This window comes from Lepus europaeus, chromosome 5, assembly GCF_033115175.1.
Source record: "Lepus europaeus isolate LE1 chromosome 5, mLepTim1.pri, whole genome shotgun sequence".
Classification (NCBI taxonomy): Eukaryota; Metazoa; Chordata; class Mammalia; order Lagomorpha; family Leporidae; genus Lepus; species Lepus europaeus.
The window spans coordinates 110,796,925-110,817,085 of NC_084831.1; the positions used below are offsets into that span (position 1 = coordinate 110,796,925).

Consider the following 20,161-nt stretch of genomic DNA (forward strand, 5'->3'; position numbering starts at 1 on the left):
CTGCCACTCACCCCACGCCCACTCTGCTTCAGCCACTCGCCAGAAGTACCCCCGGCTTGCTCCATCCTCACGGCCTCTGCTCATGGTTCCCTCTGCCTGGTGTGCTTTGCCTCCTTGCCTGCCTTCAGGTCCTTGTTCCAACGCTGCCTTCTCCATGAGGGCCTCCCTCCCTGCCTCGCCACTCTGTCTGGGGTTGTCGTAACACTCTCCACCCCACGCTTTCTCTCTTCCTTGCCTGGTTTCTTTTCTCTGCGACCTGTATCAACATCTGACCATGTCATACATCCTACCTGCTATACTGTTTGTCGTCCTCTCCTGGATGTTGTGTTTACTGCTGTACTCCCAGGTCCTGGAATCTAGAAGGCTCTCAGAAAGTAGTTGTTTCATCCACAGATGGGTGTGCAGTCTCACTGGAGAATCAAGGAAGGATGTGGTTGGCTCACCGCAACGTCAGAAATCAGTGGTTTTGGAGAGACAGTGGCGTAGCAGATCCGTTCTACTGGCAGATTTGGGGGAAAAGCCCAACGCCACAGTCTCATGTATTCCAAGACAGATTATAGGATTAGCTGTCTTCCCAAAGGAGGAAAGAAGTGTGTCTAATTCCTATATTCCTCTGTTCAGCAAATATTAAAGTAGCTTCAAAGTGACGCTGTGCCCTTATAATAGGGGACTTCCAGTGTGTATATGCTTCGGTCACTGTTTGGGCAGAGAAGCAGAGAGTAGCACGCTCAGACCTGACGTTATGCGGCTGTATACACTTGCTCACAATGTTCACATGGGCTCTCCAAAGTGGAAACCGAGTGGAAATGCAAATGCTGCAGACCTCTCAGTAATGGATCTGTTCTGCAATGTTACGCTCACGTGATTAAACAGGGAGAGGCCGTTTCTCCCATCCCTGCCCCTCCAGGCAGGCTGGGCTCGCTAGCAGTCGTTTGCCTGCACTCAGCAGATGCTCAGGGGCAGGAGAGCAGTGGCCTGGCCAACAGGCTGGCGCCTGTCACCTTCAATGCTGCGTTCCCCAGCTCACCACGAGTGGGCTCCACCTCGCATCCCTGGGGCCCAGTAGCCTCCCGAGTGTTTTCCCTTAGTGAAACTTCTCAAGGACTTGAAAGTCCTAAAAAAACCAAGTTTCCACTATCAATTCCTTCTCCCCCTGTACCCATTAAATACTTTTTTTTTTTTTTAAGTTTTTGTTTATTTGAGAGAAAGAGACAGTTCTCATTACTGCTTCACTCCCAAAATGCTCACCGTGACTGGGGCTGGACCAGGCCAAGTTGGAAGCCAAGAACTCACTCCAGGTCTTTCGTGTGGGTGGCGGGGAGCCAACTACTTGAGCCATTACCTGCTGCTTCCCAGTGTGTGCGTTATCAGAAAGCTGGAATCAGAGGCGGAGACGGGATTCGAACCCAGGCACTCTAATAAGGAATGCGGACCTTTCAAGTGGTAGCTTAACCACTAGGCCAAACGCCCACTGCCCATGAAATCCTTTCTGACCGCATCTCCCAGGGTGCTGGTTCTCAGCCTGATTACGGCTGCACACGATTCTCTTCCCGAGTTTCCAGATTCCCCCAGGTGCCAGTGTGGGGCAGTGTGCAGACACAGCCCTGCTTTCTTGCGTTTCGTCTTTAGGTGCACACCCCCTTCCTCGGATCCTCTTGGAAATCACCTCGTTCTGTGCTTCTTTCCAGAGTCTGTGCTCGTGGTGAAGGCGAGGCAGCCAAAGCCTTTCTTTGCTGCAGGAAATACGTTTGAGATGACTTGCAAAGTGTCTTCCAAGAACATCAGGTCACCGCGCTACTCTGTTCTCATCACGGCCGAGAAGCCCGTGGGGGACCTCTCCAGTGCCAACGAGACCAGGTACATCATCTCTCTGAACCAGGACTCTGTGGTGAAGCTGGAGAACTGGACAGACACCGCGCGGGTGGACGGCGTCGTGTTAGAGAAAGTGCAAGAGGATGAATTTCGCTATCGAATGTACCAAACTCAGGTCTCCGATGCGGGGCTGTACCGCTGCGTGGTGACAGCCTGGTCCCCCGTTGGTGGCAGCTTGTGGCGAGAAGCAGCAACCAGTCTCTCCAATCCCATAGAGATTGACTTCCAAACCTCAGGTGAGCCCTGTTGAATCAGGTTCGGGGAGAGGGGTTCATGTAATTGAAGCTTTAGGTATTTGAGAGACTGCTGCCAACTGCTGGTTCACCCCGGAGATGGCCGCGGTGACCCCAGGCTGGGGCCAAAGCTGGGAGACGAGAACTCAGTCCAGATCGCCCACGGGGGCGGCAGGAAGCCAGTTCCTCGAGCTGCCATCTGCTGCCATCCAGGATCTGTAATACAAGAAGCTGGAACCAGGAGCCAAGTCGGGTCTTGAAGCCAGACACTGATACAGAAAGCAGACATCATAGCCGGCATCTTAACTGCTAGGCCAAACCCTGCCCTGACCCCAGGGGGTTTTTTAGTTTGTTTTTAAGGTTTATTTATTTATTTGAAGGCAGAATTACGGGGGAGCCTGGAACTCTGTCTGGGTCTCCCACATGGGTGGCAGGGACCCAAGTGCTTGGGCCATCTTCCGCTGCTTTCTCAGGTGCATTAGCAAGGAGCTGGGTTGGAAGTGGAGCAGCCTGGACTTGAAGCAGCACTCCAAACTTTATTTATTTGAAAACCAGAGAGAGAGAGAGAGAGAGAGCGAGAAAGCTCTTTCACCCCCTGGTTCATTCCCCAGGTGGCTGCAACAGCCAGGGCTGGGCCAGCAGGAGCCAGGAGCTTTTCCAGGTCCTGCACATGGGTGCAAGGGCCTAAGCACTTGGGCCGTCCTCCGCTGCTTTCCCAGGCACATTTACAGGGAGCTGGGTCTGAAGTGGAGTGGCCAGGACTGGAACCGGCGCCCATGTGGGATGCCGGCATCACAAGCGGCGGCTCTACCAGCTACCCCTCCACCCCGTTTTGTGACTGAGTAACATTGAGTTGTGTGGCTGTTCCACGTTTTGTTTATCCATTCATCGCTTGATGGATGTTCCCAGTTCTTAACTGTTGCAGATAAGGCTGCTGTGAACATTGGTGAACAGGTTCTTGTGTGAGCACATAGATGTTCATTTCTGACCTCATTTTTAAGAGATAAACAGCTACTTCAGATCCTATGGGAGCATGGCAGAGCATGAGGACAGAGAGGAGGGACGTGAGCGTGGCGAGGGCCTGCATGACTTGTCAGCAGTGGGAGATGAGAGCTGGGACCCCAGCCTTACCCACTCACATGACCCCTTCACCCTAGTGAACCTCCAGGACTGAAGGTGCTGGCGACTGTTCCTGGCCCCGCCCCCGAGAGCCGTGTTTCCATAGAGGGGTGATCATCCCAACCTTGTTGCTCACCGTGCGTGTGGAATGGAAAAAAGATTCCCTGTTAAATAGTCAAGTAGCCAGAACTGCGTGATATGGATGAATATATCTGTCGGCTCGATTCGTTAAGAATGGTTATTAGTGGTAGTCATCCGTGGGAAAGTTAATTAAAACACGTGCATTTGTATGTCTGTTCTAAAATTAGTTTCTATTTGGTAAATAGGATGTTTATACGCTGTAAGGCAGGAAGGTCCACTTTTTTAATGGTACAGGTACAGAGCACACATTCTCGAATAGAAGTATTTCCTCCTCATCTTGTGATTCATTAAGATCCTCAGACAGACTGTGTGTGTTCCAGCAGGACACTGATTGAGAAGTTTAATCCCCAGCCTTATTTAGAATATCAGTAGAAAGGATTATCATTTGTGAATTTTAGAGTAAGTATTTTCACTATTTCCAGCTAGAAGTTTTTGAATGTATAAATTTATACTTATTTATAAAAATTCAGGTATGAATTGAATCAGTGTGATGAATGCAAATATTTGTTGATTACTGGCATTTAAATTAAAGCTAAACTAGGCTCTAATGAAGTTTGTTTTCTATTAGTACTATTTTATATTATCATAACCATTTATAGTGTGTAGTTAAGTCTCCCAGCCTCTCTTAACCTTTAAATTGCTACAGGGGAAATATTGATTTACGCTGTTAGAGAGGGGAAGAGCAGAGATAGAACAGGTCTTTTCTGCTGTGTATGTTTTTTATTTGTTTTCAGTAAGAACTAGACTGAGATGCAGTGCCTACAGTACAAAATGCACTCATTTAGAGCGTACAGGTCAGTAGTTTTAGTGCGTGTAAGAGTTGTGCAGCCATCCCTGCTAACTCCATAAGTTTTAATCACTGTTCCTAAGAGTAGCCACTCCCTAGCCCTGTCCCTCTGCCCCTAGCAAAGACTAACCCACTCTGTCTCCCAAGATTTGCTGCTTCTGGACTTCCACACAAGTTGAACCATACAGTACACGGACTTTTGTGTGTGGCTTCTTTCACTTGGCGTAATGTTTCCCAGGTCCAGCCATGTTGCAGCATGAATGACGACTTCATTGCTTTTTATGACTGAATAATACTCTACTGTACAAGCATGGCACATTTTGTTTGTTCATCCACTGATGAGCATTTAGATTATTTCCACTTTTTGGCTGTTACAAATAATGTTGCCGTGTGTATGATCTGAAAATATCTTCTTGCATTCTTTGGGTTGTCTTTCACTTCCTTGTCCCTTGAAGTATCAAAATTTCTTGTCCCCTGAGGCCTCAAAATTTTTAATTTTCTTTCAAAAAAATGTTGTTTATTTGATTTATTTGAGAGGCAGAGAGGAGACAGACATACAGAGACCTCCCATCTGCTGGTTTATTCCTCAAATGCCCACAACAGTCAGGGCTGGGTCAAATCAAAGCCAGGAGCTAGGAAGTTAGTTCATGTCTCCCACATGGGTTGGAGGATTGAGGCATTACCTGCTGCCGCCTAGGGTGTGCATTGGTAGGAAATGGAATCGAGTGAAGCCAGGACCCCACCCCAGGCCCTCCCTAGGGGATGCAGGCCTCACTAGCAGCATCTGAACCACTAGGCCAAATGCCAGCCACAAAGTTTTTAATGTTGATGAAGTCCAGTTTATTGTTTTTCTCTTTGATTGCTTGTGCTTTTGGTGACCAAAGAAATCAGTCTAATCTGAGGTCAGCAAAGCTTATACTTGAATTTTCTTTTAGGGATTTTCCAGTTTTAGCTCTACTCTTAAGCTCTGTTCCATTTTGAGGTCATTTTTGTGTGTGCTGTGAGGAAGGGGTCCAACTTTATTCTTTTACATGGACATATACAGCTCTCTTGGCAATGTTTGTTAGAGTCCATATTCCTCCATGACTTGCTTTGGCATCCTTGTCAAAAAATCATTTAATCATGAATGTAAGGGTTTGCGTATTTCTTGACTCTAAGTTCTAGTCCACTGATCTATCCTTATATCTGTCCTTATACCAGTATCAGTTTTTGTCTGAGTTCTGTAAGTTAGTTTTGAAGTCAAGATGTGTGAGCCCTCTGATTCTGTTCTTTTTTAGAATTGTTTTGACTATTCTGGATCCCTTGTATTTCCATGTGACTTTCAGGATCAGGCTGCTCATTTCTGCAGAAAATCAAGCAAACCAACCAACCAGCTGAGACTTGAATAGGGATTGTGTTGAATCTATAGAACAATATGGGGAGTATTGTCATTTAGCGATATCATCTTCCAATCAAACATGGGATGTCTTTTTCTTTAGGACTTTTAAAATTTCTTTCAGTGGTGTTTTGTGGTATTCACCGTAGAACTAGAACCGGCACCCATATGGGATGCCAGTACTTCAGGTGGTGGCTTTAACCCACTGCGCCACAGCGCTGGCCCCCGTATCATGTTTATTCGTTCTAGCACTGTCTTACGGATGTCTGACTTTTAAAGACAACATCATGTCACCTGTGAATGGAGGTTGCTCCACTTTTTCCTTTCTGAGCTGAATGCCTTCCATTTGTTTTTCTTGCTTAATTGCACTAGGTTCTGAGACCTCCGTGACTGTGTTGAATAGAAGCAGCACAAGTGTGCATCCTTGGCTTGTTCCTGACAGCAGGAGGAAAGCATTCAGTCTTGTACTACCAAGTATCATAGCAGACAGGGGTTGTCATAGATGTCCTTTAGCAGGCTGAAGGAGTTTCTTTGATTCCGAAGTTATTGAGGGTTCTTGTGGAGAGTTGTTGGGTGTTGTCTGGCGCTGCTTTGGTGTTCCTTGAGATGAGATGATGATGTGATTCATATCCTTTATTTGTGTAGCTAAAGGCATCAATTCCATCTTGTTTTACATTTTTATTTAATCTTTCTTTTAATCTGTTACATAGAAGAAGGAAGACATGAAACCGTTCCAAGCTTTTCTGAGTGAGAGTACATATTGAATCTTATGTTTCAGTTTTCAGAATCTCAGCCTAACAGATAAATTGCCTGCAGCTTCCAGACTGAATGGACTGCCCAAGATTTTTATTTTATTTAATCCATGGAGTTACCATGGTCAGTTCACACTTTAAGTAGGAGAAGCTGCCATCACATTCGCCCAGCACGACGCTGTAGCCCTGAGTGGCCCCAACAAACATGGACTTGAAAGCAGAGACTGCTTCCTGCAATTCAGCAGCACGTTTTAAGACTCAGGATGAGAAGGTCTTTGCAGTGCCCACCCTCCTGTCCCGATTTCAGGGCCCTGGCCTCTTGATGGAGTCCAGTGTCAGGAAATCAGAAAGGCAATGATGTAACCTTGGGCCTTTTAATAGAATAAAAGTGCAATTTTTCTCCTTAATACAGAAAAACTGAAAATAGAGTAAAATAATAGGAAGAAGAAGAGAATCCTGCAAACTGAGATGATTCTTTTGTGTTCATTTTCCTGGGTGTGTTTTCCTCATGACTTTGACATTAGAATATATACACTGTTTCATAGCTTGCTTTCTCCCACTTAATGTTATAAGATAAGCAGTGTTGGTGTTAGAATAAACTCTAGGTAAATACCAGCTTCAGTGACTCCATGGCCTAGAATTTGCTTAATTGTTACGCTACTTAATAAACAGGCAGATGATCTACAGTTTTTGATTTCATAAAAAGACTGCCATTGACAGATACTTGTTTTAGAAGCTGGGGTTAGGACATGGTTTGTGTCAGCATTCGTATTTAAAAGCTGAGGGGTTCTTGTGCACTCTGCAAGCTGGGAATCGGGCACCTTTGGTGACTCTGGTTGGTCACAGAAATTCTCTGTGCCATTGTCTGTCACCTGTGGGGCTGACCAGACAGATCTCACAACAGCAGCACGACCACAGAGAGTAACCATCATGAAAATATTGCTGAGCTGCCGGATTCTGTCCTGGTTGCTCCTCTTCCAGTCCAGCTCTCTGCTATGGCCTGGGAAGGCAGTGGAGGATGGCCCAAGTGGCTGGGCCCTGCATGGGAGACCAGGAGGAAGCACCTGGCTCCTGGCTTCAGATCAGCGCAGCGCGTTGGCCGTAGTGGCCATTTGGGGAGTGAACCAATGGAAAAGGAAGACCTTTCTGTCTGTCTCTCTCACTATCTAACTCTGCCTGTCAAAAAAGAAAAAAAAAAAAAAAATGCAGAGCCTGGGACAGTGACCCAGCGAGCTATGACCGTGCTGGAAGGAAACCCCCTGCTGTGAAGGGCCCACCACACGAAGGCCTCGTCCTGGCCATGTCCATGTTCTGGGCCACAGCACGGACACTGTCCTGGTTGCCACAGCCATGGCAGGTAGGGAATATAGGAACTGTCACTCGTGACCTAGCAGGCACTGGTGTTCTTTGGGAACATAAAGGAGAAGTGAACTATAGCCCATCTGGGTAAGCCTTTCTTTGCTGTTCCAAATTAACTCAATAAAAAATAAGAATCCATTATGGAGGTTTCTTTTTTTACTTTTTTTTGTTAAAGGTTTATTTATTTATTAGAGAGGCAGAGAGAGAGAGGTCTTCCATCCGCTGATTCACTCCCCAGATGGTACAATGACCAGAGCTGCTCTGATCTGAAGCTAGGAGCTTTTTCCAGGTCTCCCACGCAGGTGCAGGGGTCCAAGGACTTGGGCCATCTTCCACTGCTTTCCCAGGTCATAACAGAGACCTGGCTGGCGCCGTGGCTTAACAGGCTAATCCTCCGCCTGCGGCTCCGGCACACCGGGTTCTAGTCCTGGTCGGGGCGCCGGATTCTATCCCGGTTGCCCCTCTTCCAGGCCAGCTCTCTGCTATGGCCCGGGAGTGCAGTGGAGGATGGCCCGAGTCCTTGGGCGCTGCACCCACATGGGAGACCAGGAGAAGCACCTGGCTCCTGGCTTCGGATCAGTGCGGTGCGCCGGCCACAGCGCTCCGGCCATGGTGGCCATTGGAGGGTGAACCAATGGCAAAAGGAAGACCTTTCTTTCTGTCTCTCTCTCTCACTGTCCATTCTGCCTGTCTAAATAAATAAATAAATAAATAAATAAATAGAAACAGAGAGCTGGGTTGGAAGTGGAGCAGCCGGGACATGAACTGGTGCCCTTATGGGATGCTGGCACTGCAGGCGGTGGCTTCACCCGTTACGCCACAGCGCCGGCCCTGAGGATTTCTTAATCTTTTATCATTTTGTGTTCTCTTAAGAAAGGGCCTTGGTGTAGTTCTGTTTATTATGTGACATCTGTAATCCATGGTAATACTGTGCACACCCTGTTGCTGCCATCCTGCACCCACTCCCAGGTGGCCATCGGAGGCATAAAGAACCACCTGGCAACCCGTGCCTGGCCGGCTCAGGGCAGGTCTGGGTGGTGGGGACTGAGGGAGCTGGGGCCAGAGCTGAGCGCACTGAAGGAGGTGTCCAGAGTAGCTCAGGATTCCCTGCCCTCGTGCTCCCATCCCTCTCTCCGTTTCCTGGGACCATTGTTCCATTGTGTTCTCCTTCTGCCTGGAGTTCATGCCCCCAATCCCGCTGCTCCGTGGCTAATCAGAAATCTGAACAGGACCCACCCAGGGCCGCCTGAGCCCACAGGGTTCCATGTTCTACAACCACCCTTCACCTTTCTCCCAGATACTTGGTGTAGGGAAAGCAATGCAGTAAGAGTATCCTGTTAGTAGTTATCATGGTGAAATGGAAATAAGGCACTTCAGTAACTCCCTCAGGGAGTGCCGTGGCCTTGTGTCCGCCCCCTCCCTCCCTGCCTGCCTGCCTGCCTCTCCCCCCTCTCTCTGTCTCTCTCATAGTCACTTCATCTGCAAGTTTATAAAAAGTACACTGCAGTACTTTTTCTTTTCTGGCGATCTGAACGAGAAAGTAGTCACACCTGAATTCTTCTAATGAACTTGACAGTCACCACCCACATCCATCTCTCTTTGCTGCCCAGGAAACCCAGTTGGGATCAATTAAACCTTGAACTCTTAGATTCACTTAGCTTAAAGCTGGGAAATGCTCCCCGTGCATAGGTGCGATGTCCATAGTGTTCTCAGGGAGGAATGCAAGACAAGTCCTGCGTGGATAGAGGATTTTTGTTTGCTCAGCTTTAGACTTTTTTTAAAAAAAATATTTATTAATGTGAAGGCCAAGTTAAAGAGAGGCAGAGAGAGAGAGCCTTCCATCTTCTGGTTCACTCCCCCAGATGGCCGGAGCCAGGAGCTTCTTCCGGGTCTCCCACGTGGGTGCAGGGGCCCAAGGACTTGGGCCATCTTCTACTGCTTTCCCAGGCCATAGCAGAGAGCTGGATTGGAAGTGGAACAGCCGAGACTCAAACCAGCGCCCGTGGGGGATGCTGGCACAGTGGTGCAGCAGCTTTGCCTGCAGGCAAAGCTGCTGCACCACAGTGCCAGCCCCTAGACTTCAGTTTTAAGTTACAGCACATGAGTGGGCAGAAAGTGCAGTGTTCCCATACATTGCCTGACCGCATAAGCGCAGCCTCCCTGACTTGAGTAGCCAGCCTGCCTTAGTCAGGCCTGGTGGCCTGGAGCCATGCTTTGTGCTCCCCTGCACTTACGGGAACATTAGCAGTGTCTCCATGTGTTTCAGCCTCTCCACACACAGCAAGGCCTCTGTGCCCATCAGCCAGCACAGCATGACGAGGCTGCTTGCTCCACCGTGACCAAAAGCATCCCTGGGCCAGTCCCTGTCTGGCTGATCTCCAAGCCGCCCTGGCCTAGCAGTCCCCACATTGAACCAGAACGAAGCCAGGCTGCGCCAGGGTCGGGGCGGCCTTCCCCTGATGACCACGGCTGTGAGAGGGCAGGTGAAGAAAGCCAGAGGCAGAAGTAATTCCTCGGGATGGTTCCATTTTGTTGTACTCTTCAGAGGAAGTTCATCTGGAGGCACCCAAGGCCCGTGTCTCGGAGGAGCAGAAGGGCGACCCGAGAACACGGCTCCTGTCCGTGTCTGGACCAGTCCCCACGTGTCGATGCCCACACGAGCATCAGCGATGGAATCTCAGAAAAGCGCCAAAGGGTCATGATGCTGGCGTGCCTTTCTTCCAGGTCCGGTTTTTAATGCCTCTGTGCACTCGGAAACACCATCAGTCACCCGGGGAGACCTGGTGAGATTGTTCTGCATCGTCACCGTCGAGGGGGCCGTGCTGGATCCAGGTACCTGTCTCCCCCAACCCTGTCCCCATGTGACTTTCTGTGACTGTTCCCCATCTCATCCCCACTGTGTCACACAGATGGCAGCTGCAGGCACTGGATGGTCTGTTTAATCCCACGATTGCCTGGCTTGTACGTTGTACCCTGTCGGGGTTTCCTACCTGCTGGATGGGTGAGCTGTCGGGGTGACCAGCAGGTCCCTCCGGGCCTGCTTTGGGCTAGTCTGACTCGGCCCGCCAGGTCCCACTGCTGCCCTGTGGGTCTCGTTCATTCATTCAGATATACCTGAGCCCCTTGAATGCACAGGTGCTGGTGCAGATGCTGGGCACGGTGCCGTGCACAGAGCGCCTGAAGCTTGCGAGCCAGCTAAAGACACCAGCAAGAAATAAGACAGCATGTAGTATCCCTTAGCAATGAGCACAGTGAAGGAGCGCAGCAGAGGGGCGCCCAGGGTGCTGTTGCCATTAGAATTCTCCGGAAATCTCTGCAGGCCTTTCTTTTGTAGAAAATATTAGCCATGCCCAACAGGATGCCTACGAGCCGGGGGACCCGTCGGTCTTACCCCTGCGGGCTTGAAAGAACATTGACTGCCTTCAGGGTGTCTGTGTTGCCGGCCAGGACTGCGCCCACGACTGCGCCCACCTCTGCCTTTTCCCAGGGGCCTCACGTGGTACCCGGCTCTCCCCAGGCTGCTTTTCCACCTCTGCCATCGGATCGCGAGCACTGTATACCGCCCCACCCTCTCACAGGCAGAGCCTTGGCGTCCGGCAGGTGGCACCTTGAACATTGTGCCTGATCCCAGCATTCTGTGTAGAGACAGCTGAGGTATGGCCTGGGCGAGGAGAACATAGAAAGCGTGGGGCAAGTGGCCAGCAGTGAAATCAGAGCGAGCGCCCCGGGCCGGGGGCTGGCAGCAGAGGCCTGGGTGGCCCCGTCGCTCAGGCTCTGGCGGGGAGGCTGCCGGTTCGGGGCCAGGGAGTGTCTTCTGCAAGGGGCCTCGCAGGAAGTACTCTTGGCTGTGTGGGCCAGGCAGGCTCTGCAGGGACTCTGCCTCGCGCTGACTGTAGCATGAAAGCGGCTGTGGATAATAACATAAGCCAATGGCCAGGGCTGTGTTCCGGCGCGGCTTTATTTACAGAAGCTCACGGCGGCCTGGGTCCAGCCTGCGGGCCGCAGTTTGCTGATGCCCGGACCATTGAGTGACACCCACCTTGACTGTCTTAGGGAAGCTGGATATGCATACACTTCAGAGGTGGGAATAAGACGCATTTGTGGAAGATGTAAGGAAAGAAACTCATCAAACCCATCGAGTTAGTTAAAGAAACGTGGAGCCTGGGGATTTTTTTTTTTTTTAAAGATGTATTTATTTATTTATTTATTTGAAAGCGTTAAAGCGAGTGAAGGACAGAGATCTTCATCCACTGGTTCACTCCCCAAATGGCTGCAACAACTGGGGCTGGGCCAGGCCGGAGCCAGGAGCCAGGAGCTTCTTCTGGGCCTCCCATGTGGGTGGCAGGGGCCCAAACACATGGGCCATCCTCTGCCGCTTTGCACATTAGCAGGGAGCTGGATCGGAAGTGGAGCAGCCAGGACACAAACCAACGCCTATGTGGGATGCTGGCACTGCAGACCGCAGCTTTACCTGCTATGCCGCAGCGCTGGCCCCCGGAGCCTGGGTCTTGAGTGAGCTGCCACTCCGGTACTCAGCTACCTCTGTGTAGATGGAGGACACGAAGGTAGCACTCAGAAGTGAAATGGAGGGGGTAGCAGAAGAGACCGCCCGGGAAAGGGGCGGGGCATGCTCCCCAAAAGCCGGTATAAGGTAATGCCATTTTCACCCTTAAAGCTCACGTATGATACGCACAACCAAATCCTCTAAGTGCTGCCTCTCGGTAAATTAACGGGTCACCGGCTATGCCCTCAATATGGAAGTCTTTTCCTCCAGAGTAATTGCAAAGCTATAGGTGGCTGTTATCTTGCAGATCACAATTTTCCAGAACTTTGCACTCTTGGGCTATGTCAGGGGAGAAGACTCTGAATAATTAAACACGGCTGTGGTTCAGTTTGTCCTCACGCTTCCTAGGGGCTGGAGAATGCTCCCCTGGCAAGGACGCAGTGCAGATGGGCTCCAAGGGCCAAGGCCACGGCAGCCAGGGTGGGGCAGGGGCAGCTGGGCGTGGCCCTCTGGAGGCAGGGTCTTGGTCAGGTTCCCTAGACACGAAGCCTGACCCAAGCCTGCCAGTGGTTCACGGAGACCCAGCACCGAGAGGCAGCGAGGAGCCACGCAGGACCCGGGAAGCGGACAGGCAGAGTGAATCCAGAGCAAGTCTCCCTCCCCAGGCGGGTGCTGCAGCACAAGGCCTGCCATAAAGTGTGGTCCACCCGGAGCTGAGGGCACTGGGATTTTACAGCCCCTCAGGGGTCATTATCCCGAGGCGGGAGGGCCAAGCAGCCCGGTGCTTCATAGCCTGCCCGAAGCAGCCCCAGGAGCTGGTTTCCTTCCGTGAGCCTCAGACCTCTGAGAAGGGGACAGATGTGAGCTTCAGTGGCTGACGCCCGCAGGGGTGGGAGCAGGGGGCCAGTGCCCCAGCTGGTGCAGGCAGAGCCTAAACAGCATCGTGGCCTTCCTGGGCGTGGCATCTGTGTGTAGGACTACGGATGCTGAAGTGCAGGGATGATAAAATGCATGGTTGGCCTACTTTTATTGAGCACTTACTAAGCACCTGGACCTGTTCTAAGCATTTTTTTCCCTAAGTAACTAGAATACATTTAACTTGTGGGTGCTATTGTTTTCATTTTACGGAGGAGGGAACCAAGTCCCAGCGAACTTGGCGACTCACCCAGGTCACGTGGCAGTGGGTGCTGGTGCTGGGCTTCCAGCACCACACGGGAGGCACAGCTCCATCAGGTGCCACAGTCTTCACACAAGGAAGGGGCCCTCCAGGGTGACTTTGTGCCTCCCGGGAGCAGCCAGGCGCAGACACCAGCACTGGGTGGGGCCTGCACAGCGTACACGTGAGCGGGGTGCCCACTCGGCCCCGCTGCCCCAGGGGTGCTGCTCTTCCTGGACAGAGAGGATTTTTACTCTGGGAAGAAGAAACATGTTCCAGGGCCACAGTGGCTTGATGGGGAGAGAAAGAAGAGACCATGGTGTTTAGACTGAGCTGGAAAGGAATTGCCATCTGGATGGTTCCATTAATCCTTGCTTCCATTGAATAGATGTTCTTTTTTTAATATGGAAGCATCTGGGCGTAGTTCATTTGTGACGCACTTTCTGAGGTTGTTAGTGGGTTTTTACTAAGTGAATGAATGCTGGTTTTTTTTTTTTTTTTTTTTTTTTCATTGTTGGGAAAAAATTGTTTCATCGAACATTCACATACAAACCCTTCTTGGGAGGATTTTGGGTAGAACAGCACTTGCAGCCCTGGGCCTTTCTTGGCCACTGCGGCAGTCCCAGAGCTGACGCAGCTGAACGTGGTTGACCCTGGTCCTGAGCAGGGGTCAGGGCCTGTGCTGTGCGCCTCTACGATCCCCGCTTGTGCCAAAGTCTCCCTTCTCTCAGGCCCGTATGAATTTGCTTGCGGCTGTTGGAATCTTTAATTTCACAGAGCACTTTGCCATTCAGCAGCGTTACTCTCTGGGACTGGTAAACCGTGCTCAATTTTCTCAGCTTGACATTTTTTTTTCCTCTTTTGTTTTGAACTTAAGCACTTTGTCAAGGAGGGGGAAAAAAAAAACACAGTAAATGATAATAAAGTGTAACTGTAAATTTTGTGCAGTTCGTTTTCGGCACTTGTCCTGCACAGTGTCGGTATCCTTCCAGTCTGGGTTCTTCTGCCTGACGTGTCCGTTGCAGTGTCACTTCATGGCAGCCTGATGATCGGTGTTCTCTGTGGGAGTCCCTTTCTGGCCCTGACTGCCTGTGACTCCTTAGGCTACAGATGGTGGTGGTGCAGTGGTGAGGGGCTGAGATCCCTGGGGCAAGCTGTACGCTTGACTTCCTTGGGCTGTGCAGCCTTGAGGAAGGTACGAGGCCCTCCCAGGGGTGGGAGGGGACGAAACAGCACCTTCACTGTAGGCCGAGGCATGGCGCTGGCCCGGAGCAGCAGTCACACACGTGGGAGGTGTCTGTGTCGCCGCTGCCCACCGCACTGACCCCAGGCCTTTGGCTTGGTAACCCACAGACGACATGGCCTTCGACGTGTCCTGGTTTGCCGTGCACTCCTTCGGCTTGGACAAGGCGCCTATCCTGCTGTCCTCTCTGGACCGGAAGGGGATTGTGACGACAGCCCGGAGGGACTGGAAGAGCGACCTCAGCCTGGAGCGAGTGAGCGCGCTGGAGTTCTTGCTGCAGGTGCACGGCTCCGAGGACCAGGACTTCGGCAACTACTATTGTTCTGTGACGCCGTGGGTGAAGTCGCCCACGGGCTCCTGGCAGAAGGAGGCAGAGATCCAGTCCAAGCCCATCTTCATCACTGTGAAGATGGACGGTAAGCGCCACACGCACGTCGGCTTCTCCATGTTTGCGGGGGTCGTCTCTGTGTGCCCTGCTGCAGCTGGCAGAAGCCCAGCTCCCAGGGCGTTGAGAAGGCGCCACAGTCCGTCCTGCTTGCTCTCTAGGCCTGGCCTCCGCCTTTCCCCAGAAGGGGCACAGGCAGCTCTCGCTGTCTTCCCTGCTTTTCCTACTGTGTGCTGCAGGCACCATCGGGAAATGATTTTTTAAGACTTGCTGCAAAGAGTGTTTGAGAAGCCCACCTTGCTGTGTCCTGGGGTTGGCACAGATCCCTCGGGGCAGGCAGAGAACAGGGCTGAGAGAGAGGGCGCAGGTCTCCAGGCAGGCTGAAGCTCAGACACCTGCCCCTCATGCCCACCTGATAGCGTTGCTTCTTGGAGAAGGGCGGCTCCTCCTGTGGTCGCTAGTGCAGAGGTGGGGGTCTGGCTCCGTGGAGCCAGAGACAGCAGTGTGACCCTCGGCCTTGCTGGCCCTCACGGACCACCAGCTCTGTTCCCTGAACATCCCACGGTGGGGACAGCTGTTGGTTCCTGAGAAACATGCCTTTTCTGAAAGTAAATGTGAATTGAAATAATTCCACGGAGAGAATTCAAGTCCAGGTGCCTCCAAGGAGTACCAGGGCCTTTGCAGTTTGTTTCTCTAATGATGTGTCAGTTTAGGGCAGAAGGGAGTTGGAGCCTCAGCTCTTCTATGGGTCACTTAGTGTTCCTTTCTTTTTTTTTTTTTTTTTTTTAAGATTATTTATTTATTTATCTGAAAGGCAGAATTATAGACAGGGAGAGACAGAAAGAAAGGTCTTCCATCTGCTGGCCCACTCTCCAAATGGCTGTGATGGCCAGAGCTGAGCCCATCTGAAGCCAGAAGCCAGGAACTTCCTCCTGGTCTCCCATATGGGTGCAGGGGCCCAAGCACATGGACCATCCTCCACCGCCCCCTCCAGGCTACAAGCAGAGAGCAGGTCGGAAGAGAAGCAGCCAGAACATGAACCAGCACCCATATGGGATGCCATGGCCCAGGTGGAGGCACAGCCTACAGGGCACAGCACCGGTCCCCACTTCGCATTTCTGATCTGGTTCCTGGTACAGTCCTCTCTCCTGGGGCTGCTGTGAAAATGAAGCCATAGTAAATACAAGGCACTTAGCATAGGTCAGTGATCACCCAGGGAGCAGGCACACCGGTCCATATGGAGAAAGGAAGACGGGATTTCAGGGGTGGAATCTGCACCTGTCCGAGGAAGAACCTGTGCCTCTGAAACTTCACTTGACTATAATACCGTATTTGCATCTGAGAAATTCCTTGCTTGAAGTGACTCCATATGAGAGCCCAGATTTCCCAAACAAGTAGGAGTGATTATTCACTTTGCTAGATAATTTACTATAGTGTTACTTAAAATAGCTCCCTTAGTACACTTCAGTTATTTGATGCATAGAATTGATTTACACAGTTTTTTAAAGGATGCATCTGCTGCCGAATGTGCGGTGCCCTTATCCTGACTTTTAAAAATCAATCTCCTGCCAAAACCTTAAAAAGCAGGTTGACATTCAAAGGCTTCGAGTGGAATCTTTTTTGCTTCCCCACCCCTTTCCCCCAGCGGGCTTGCACTGCGCACACACACAGAGAACTGGGTAGGGAGACATTTGCTCATATAAAGGCTGAGCTGCTCCAGGGCCATGCTAGGTGCTCAGTACCCGCTCCCGAGGGAGGGAGTCCGAGGGGCGTGCGGGCCCCACTAACCGGCTCCCCATTTTCTCTCTCCCCTGCCAGTGCTGAACGCCTTCAAGTACCCGCTGCTGATCGGCGTGGGCCTGTCCACCGTCATCGGGCTCCTGTCCTGCCTCATCGGGTACTGCAGCTCGCACTGGTGTTGCAAGAAGGAGGTGCAGGAGACGCGGCGGGAGCGCCGCCGGCTCATGTCCATGGAGATGGACTAGGCTGCGGGGAGGGAGGGACGTTCAGGGCGCAGCGGGGCGAGAAGAGGACCGCGGTCTGGGAAAACGAAGCGTGTGACACGGAACACCAGTCCTCTCTAATCTCAGGTGGGACTCGCGCGCGCTCTCTGCCGCATGTCAAGTTCTGAGCGCAGACATGGTTACCAGCACACAGCTCTTCCTCCCACGGCACTTTCACTTTCCGAAATACAGAGTCCAGTGTGTGTTTCCCGAGCGCGGCTTTCTAATGGTTAACCTGCGTCTAGTTTTTTTTTTTTTTTTTTTCCTTCTCCTACTGGTTTATAGATCCGCTGACTTGTGCGTGTTTAGAGCTTTTTGTTGTGAGGGGTGGCGGTGAGGGAAGGGGTGAAGGCCTTGGGAGTTCTTGGTCTCGGGTGGGAAGGCACCTGCCCGCCGAGAGTCGCCGTCCGGCGGGGGCGCGGGGGCTGGATTGCGGCTCGGCTTCCACCCAGTGCGGAGCTGGAGGCATGGCTTGTGCTGCCCCGCCCTGCCCCCTACTTTCAGGGCTTTAGACAACATTGGAAATCTAAACTTGGAGAAAGTAACTTCTCATTGAGCCCAAATGCATTTTTTTTTCAACCCCTTCGCTTCTCTGCCCCTTGGCCACTCGTTTTGTGTTTGTTTTTTGTGCGAGTGCTGAAACGGCGGCCCTGGAATCCAGAACTTGGCTCTCCACCGAGCACCTTATCTTGCCACCTTAGCCTTAAGAAAGAGAATGAAGACGAATACGCAGCCACCTCTGCCCAGGGCAGGAAGAAGGTCTGCGAGGAAGGGCAAGTTGGAGACAAGGAGCGGAGCAGACACTACCCAACGTGGACAGTTCTGAGGCCCTGGGCCCCGTGGGGGCCTGCAGGGGAGCCAGGAGGGACCCTAGGGAGCTTAAGCAGAGACTTAGTAGTGTGGGGGCACCTTGGGGTTCCTCTCGGGTGCCCCTTGTGGGAGGCAGAGGAACTGCAAGTGGGTCAGCTCCCGCGTGCGCTGCCCCTTAGCACAAAGGCAGAAAACTGCGGGCTTCCAGGAATCTGGTGTTGTCTGGAAGAACCACGTCTTCTTGGACCTTTTCTGCCCTTCAGGGCTCTTTAGGATCCCCCGCAGGGGTTAGGGAGGAAGGGTGTGCTCTGCAATGTGTTTGCTTCCCTATTAGGAGCACGAAGGAGACCCAGCAATTCACTGGCACATAACCAGCCTGGAGAGTGGGGTTGAGAGCAGGCCACCCGGCCCGGCCTCGCCCGCCAGGCACAGGGCAGCGGGCAGGTGCACCTTCCCAGGCCCCGGCTTGTGCTGTCCCGCACTGGGGGCCCTGCAGGGTCTCTGAGGCTCGCTGGTGCCTGATTGCGACCCTCTGCGCTGTCATCCTGGCCCCAGAGCATCTAGCACCACCCAGTCCGTTTGTTTTGAGCAATAAAGTAATGCAACATGATGGCCATTCACGGGTGGCTCCTTGTCACCTCGGGGCTAGATGAACCAAGCCCCCCGGCTGGGCTCGCCACCTCCTGCCCTTGCCCCTCTCTGCTGGCCACCACTGGTTCTGCACTTACCACCCGAGGCAGAGTTCCACCGGGGCTCCCCTGCTCTGCCCACCGAGATGCCCACGTGGGTTGGAAATTCTACATTCTGTCTCACGGGCTCAGCACAGAGGCGCTGCAGGCCCAGAGTGTGGCGGCAGGAGGAGGAGGCAGCAGCCTCGGTGGCAGCACGTTTGGGCATTTTCTAACCATGCTTTTTGGGAGGAGGTACATCCCAGGTGAGAGGACAGATGTCAACAGGTGCCCTATCAGTAACAGCCGGGGCCCTGTTACCACACTTCCGGTAAAAGGAGATTCAGGACTGTGGTAGCTCAGGCCCTTCCTAGGAGGAGAAGGTACTTCCGCTTGGCTGGGACCAGGCGGCCCCAGGTGTGGAGTCGCACCAGGCGCTCTGGGTGGTGAAAGTGACGTGTGCTCACGCCGTGTGTACCTTCTTGCAAACATGGCACAGTTCAAGGCTAGAGGTGTGGAGACATGGACCTCCACCCTGAGCCTGGCTCTGTGGCCACTGCGAGTCACCTGGGGGCTGGGAGGCAAAGGGGAGAAAGCCCGGGCTTTGTGCCAAGGATGCAACCCCTTCCAGGGACGTGGCCTGGGACGTGTGAGTGTGACACTCTTTCGTTGTACCAAATAGGGTTCCCCCCACAAAGTGCTCTTCCGGAAGAGGCCAGCGGCACTGGTGTGAATGCAGGATGGACCTGGCCAGGCCTCACGCGACGAAATTGCACTTCTTAACGAAAAGAAACTTTATCTATAAAGCTTGGGGTTTTTTTCTAATCATAAAAATATCTCCCCTCCCCTCCAGAAAGACCCTCACCCACGTTCAGATAGAAGCCTCCAAACGACAGTCATGCTCCTCGTAACGACGTTTGGGTCCCTGATCACGGGGGAGCGGGGCAGCCCGCGTGCTGGCATCGCCTGTGACACCGTGGCGTCCGAGCTCGGGCGAGCGCCCCGCGCGTCTCAGACCGGGCGCCCGTCGTTAAGCGACGCATGACTGTACTGTAAATTGTTTACTTTACGATGTTTACATCCACGTTTCACTTTTTAACAAAAAGAAAAAATGCAAACTGACTTTTTAACAACTTTGCAGATTTTTCATGGATCGGTGGAACTCTGACTCACCAGCTGGATTAAATCCTAATTTAGAAATGTATTTATTTGTGTGTTCCCTCCTCCCCTCCCCCCCCAGCCACGTGGCTCCCTGAGCTCTGGGGTAGAGGAGGCCCCTCCTGCCTGGACCCTTGTTTCCCTTGGTGGCTCTTGCTTCTTGCTTTGCAGACTGCCTGCAACCACGATTTGTCACCGACATCTGTGAGCCAAAGACTGAGCCTTTTTGGCAGGAATAATAAGCAATACTACGCAACTTGCTACTTTCTGAAAAGTTGGGTGTTTGGTTTTTTTAGCTTCACCGATGACAACAGAGGAAGAGGGAGTGGGACTTGGGTAAGTTCTCCTCTGCTGTTGGACCAAATTCTCAGTGAGAAATCTGTGTGCAAATCACAAGGAGAAAAAGGTTGACTTGCTTTCTTTTTTAGCGTGGCACATAAGGATCTGCAGGATTTTCCGTAGACAAAGAAGGGGTCTTGTGGATTTTTGTCCATATCCGATGTTATATGAACTAATTGTATTGTTTTATACTGTGACCACAGATATTATGCAATGCACCATTTGTTTTTTATTTCATTAAAGGAAGTTTAATTTAA

At 51.9% G+C, this 20,161-nt stretch overlaps 1 protein-coding gene across 1 annotated transcript in view; it reads left to right on the top strand.

Annotated features, from left to right (window-relative positions):
- PTGFRN (prostaglandin F2 receptor inhibitor) overlaps positions 1–20,161 on the top strand; it is a 77,407-nt gene extending 57,246 nt beyond the window's left edge. The window contains exons 6-9 of the mRNA XM_062192045.1: positions 1,689–2,108; positions 10,363–10,470; positions 14,652–14,957; positions 16,745–20,161. Of these exons, the coding sequence (XP_062048029.1) occupies positions 1,689–2,108; positions 10,363–10,470; positions 14,652–14,957; positions 16,745–16,911 (1,001 nt within the window). The 3' untranslated portion in view covers positions 16,912–20,161. The remainder of the gene's footprint in view (positions 1–1,688; positions 2,109–10,362; positions 10,471–14,651; positions 14,958–16,744) is intronic.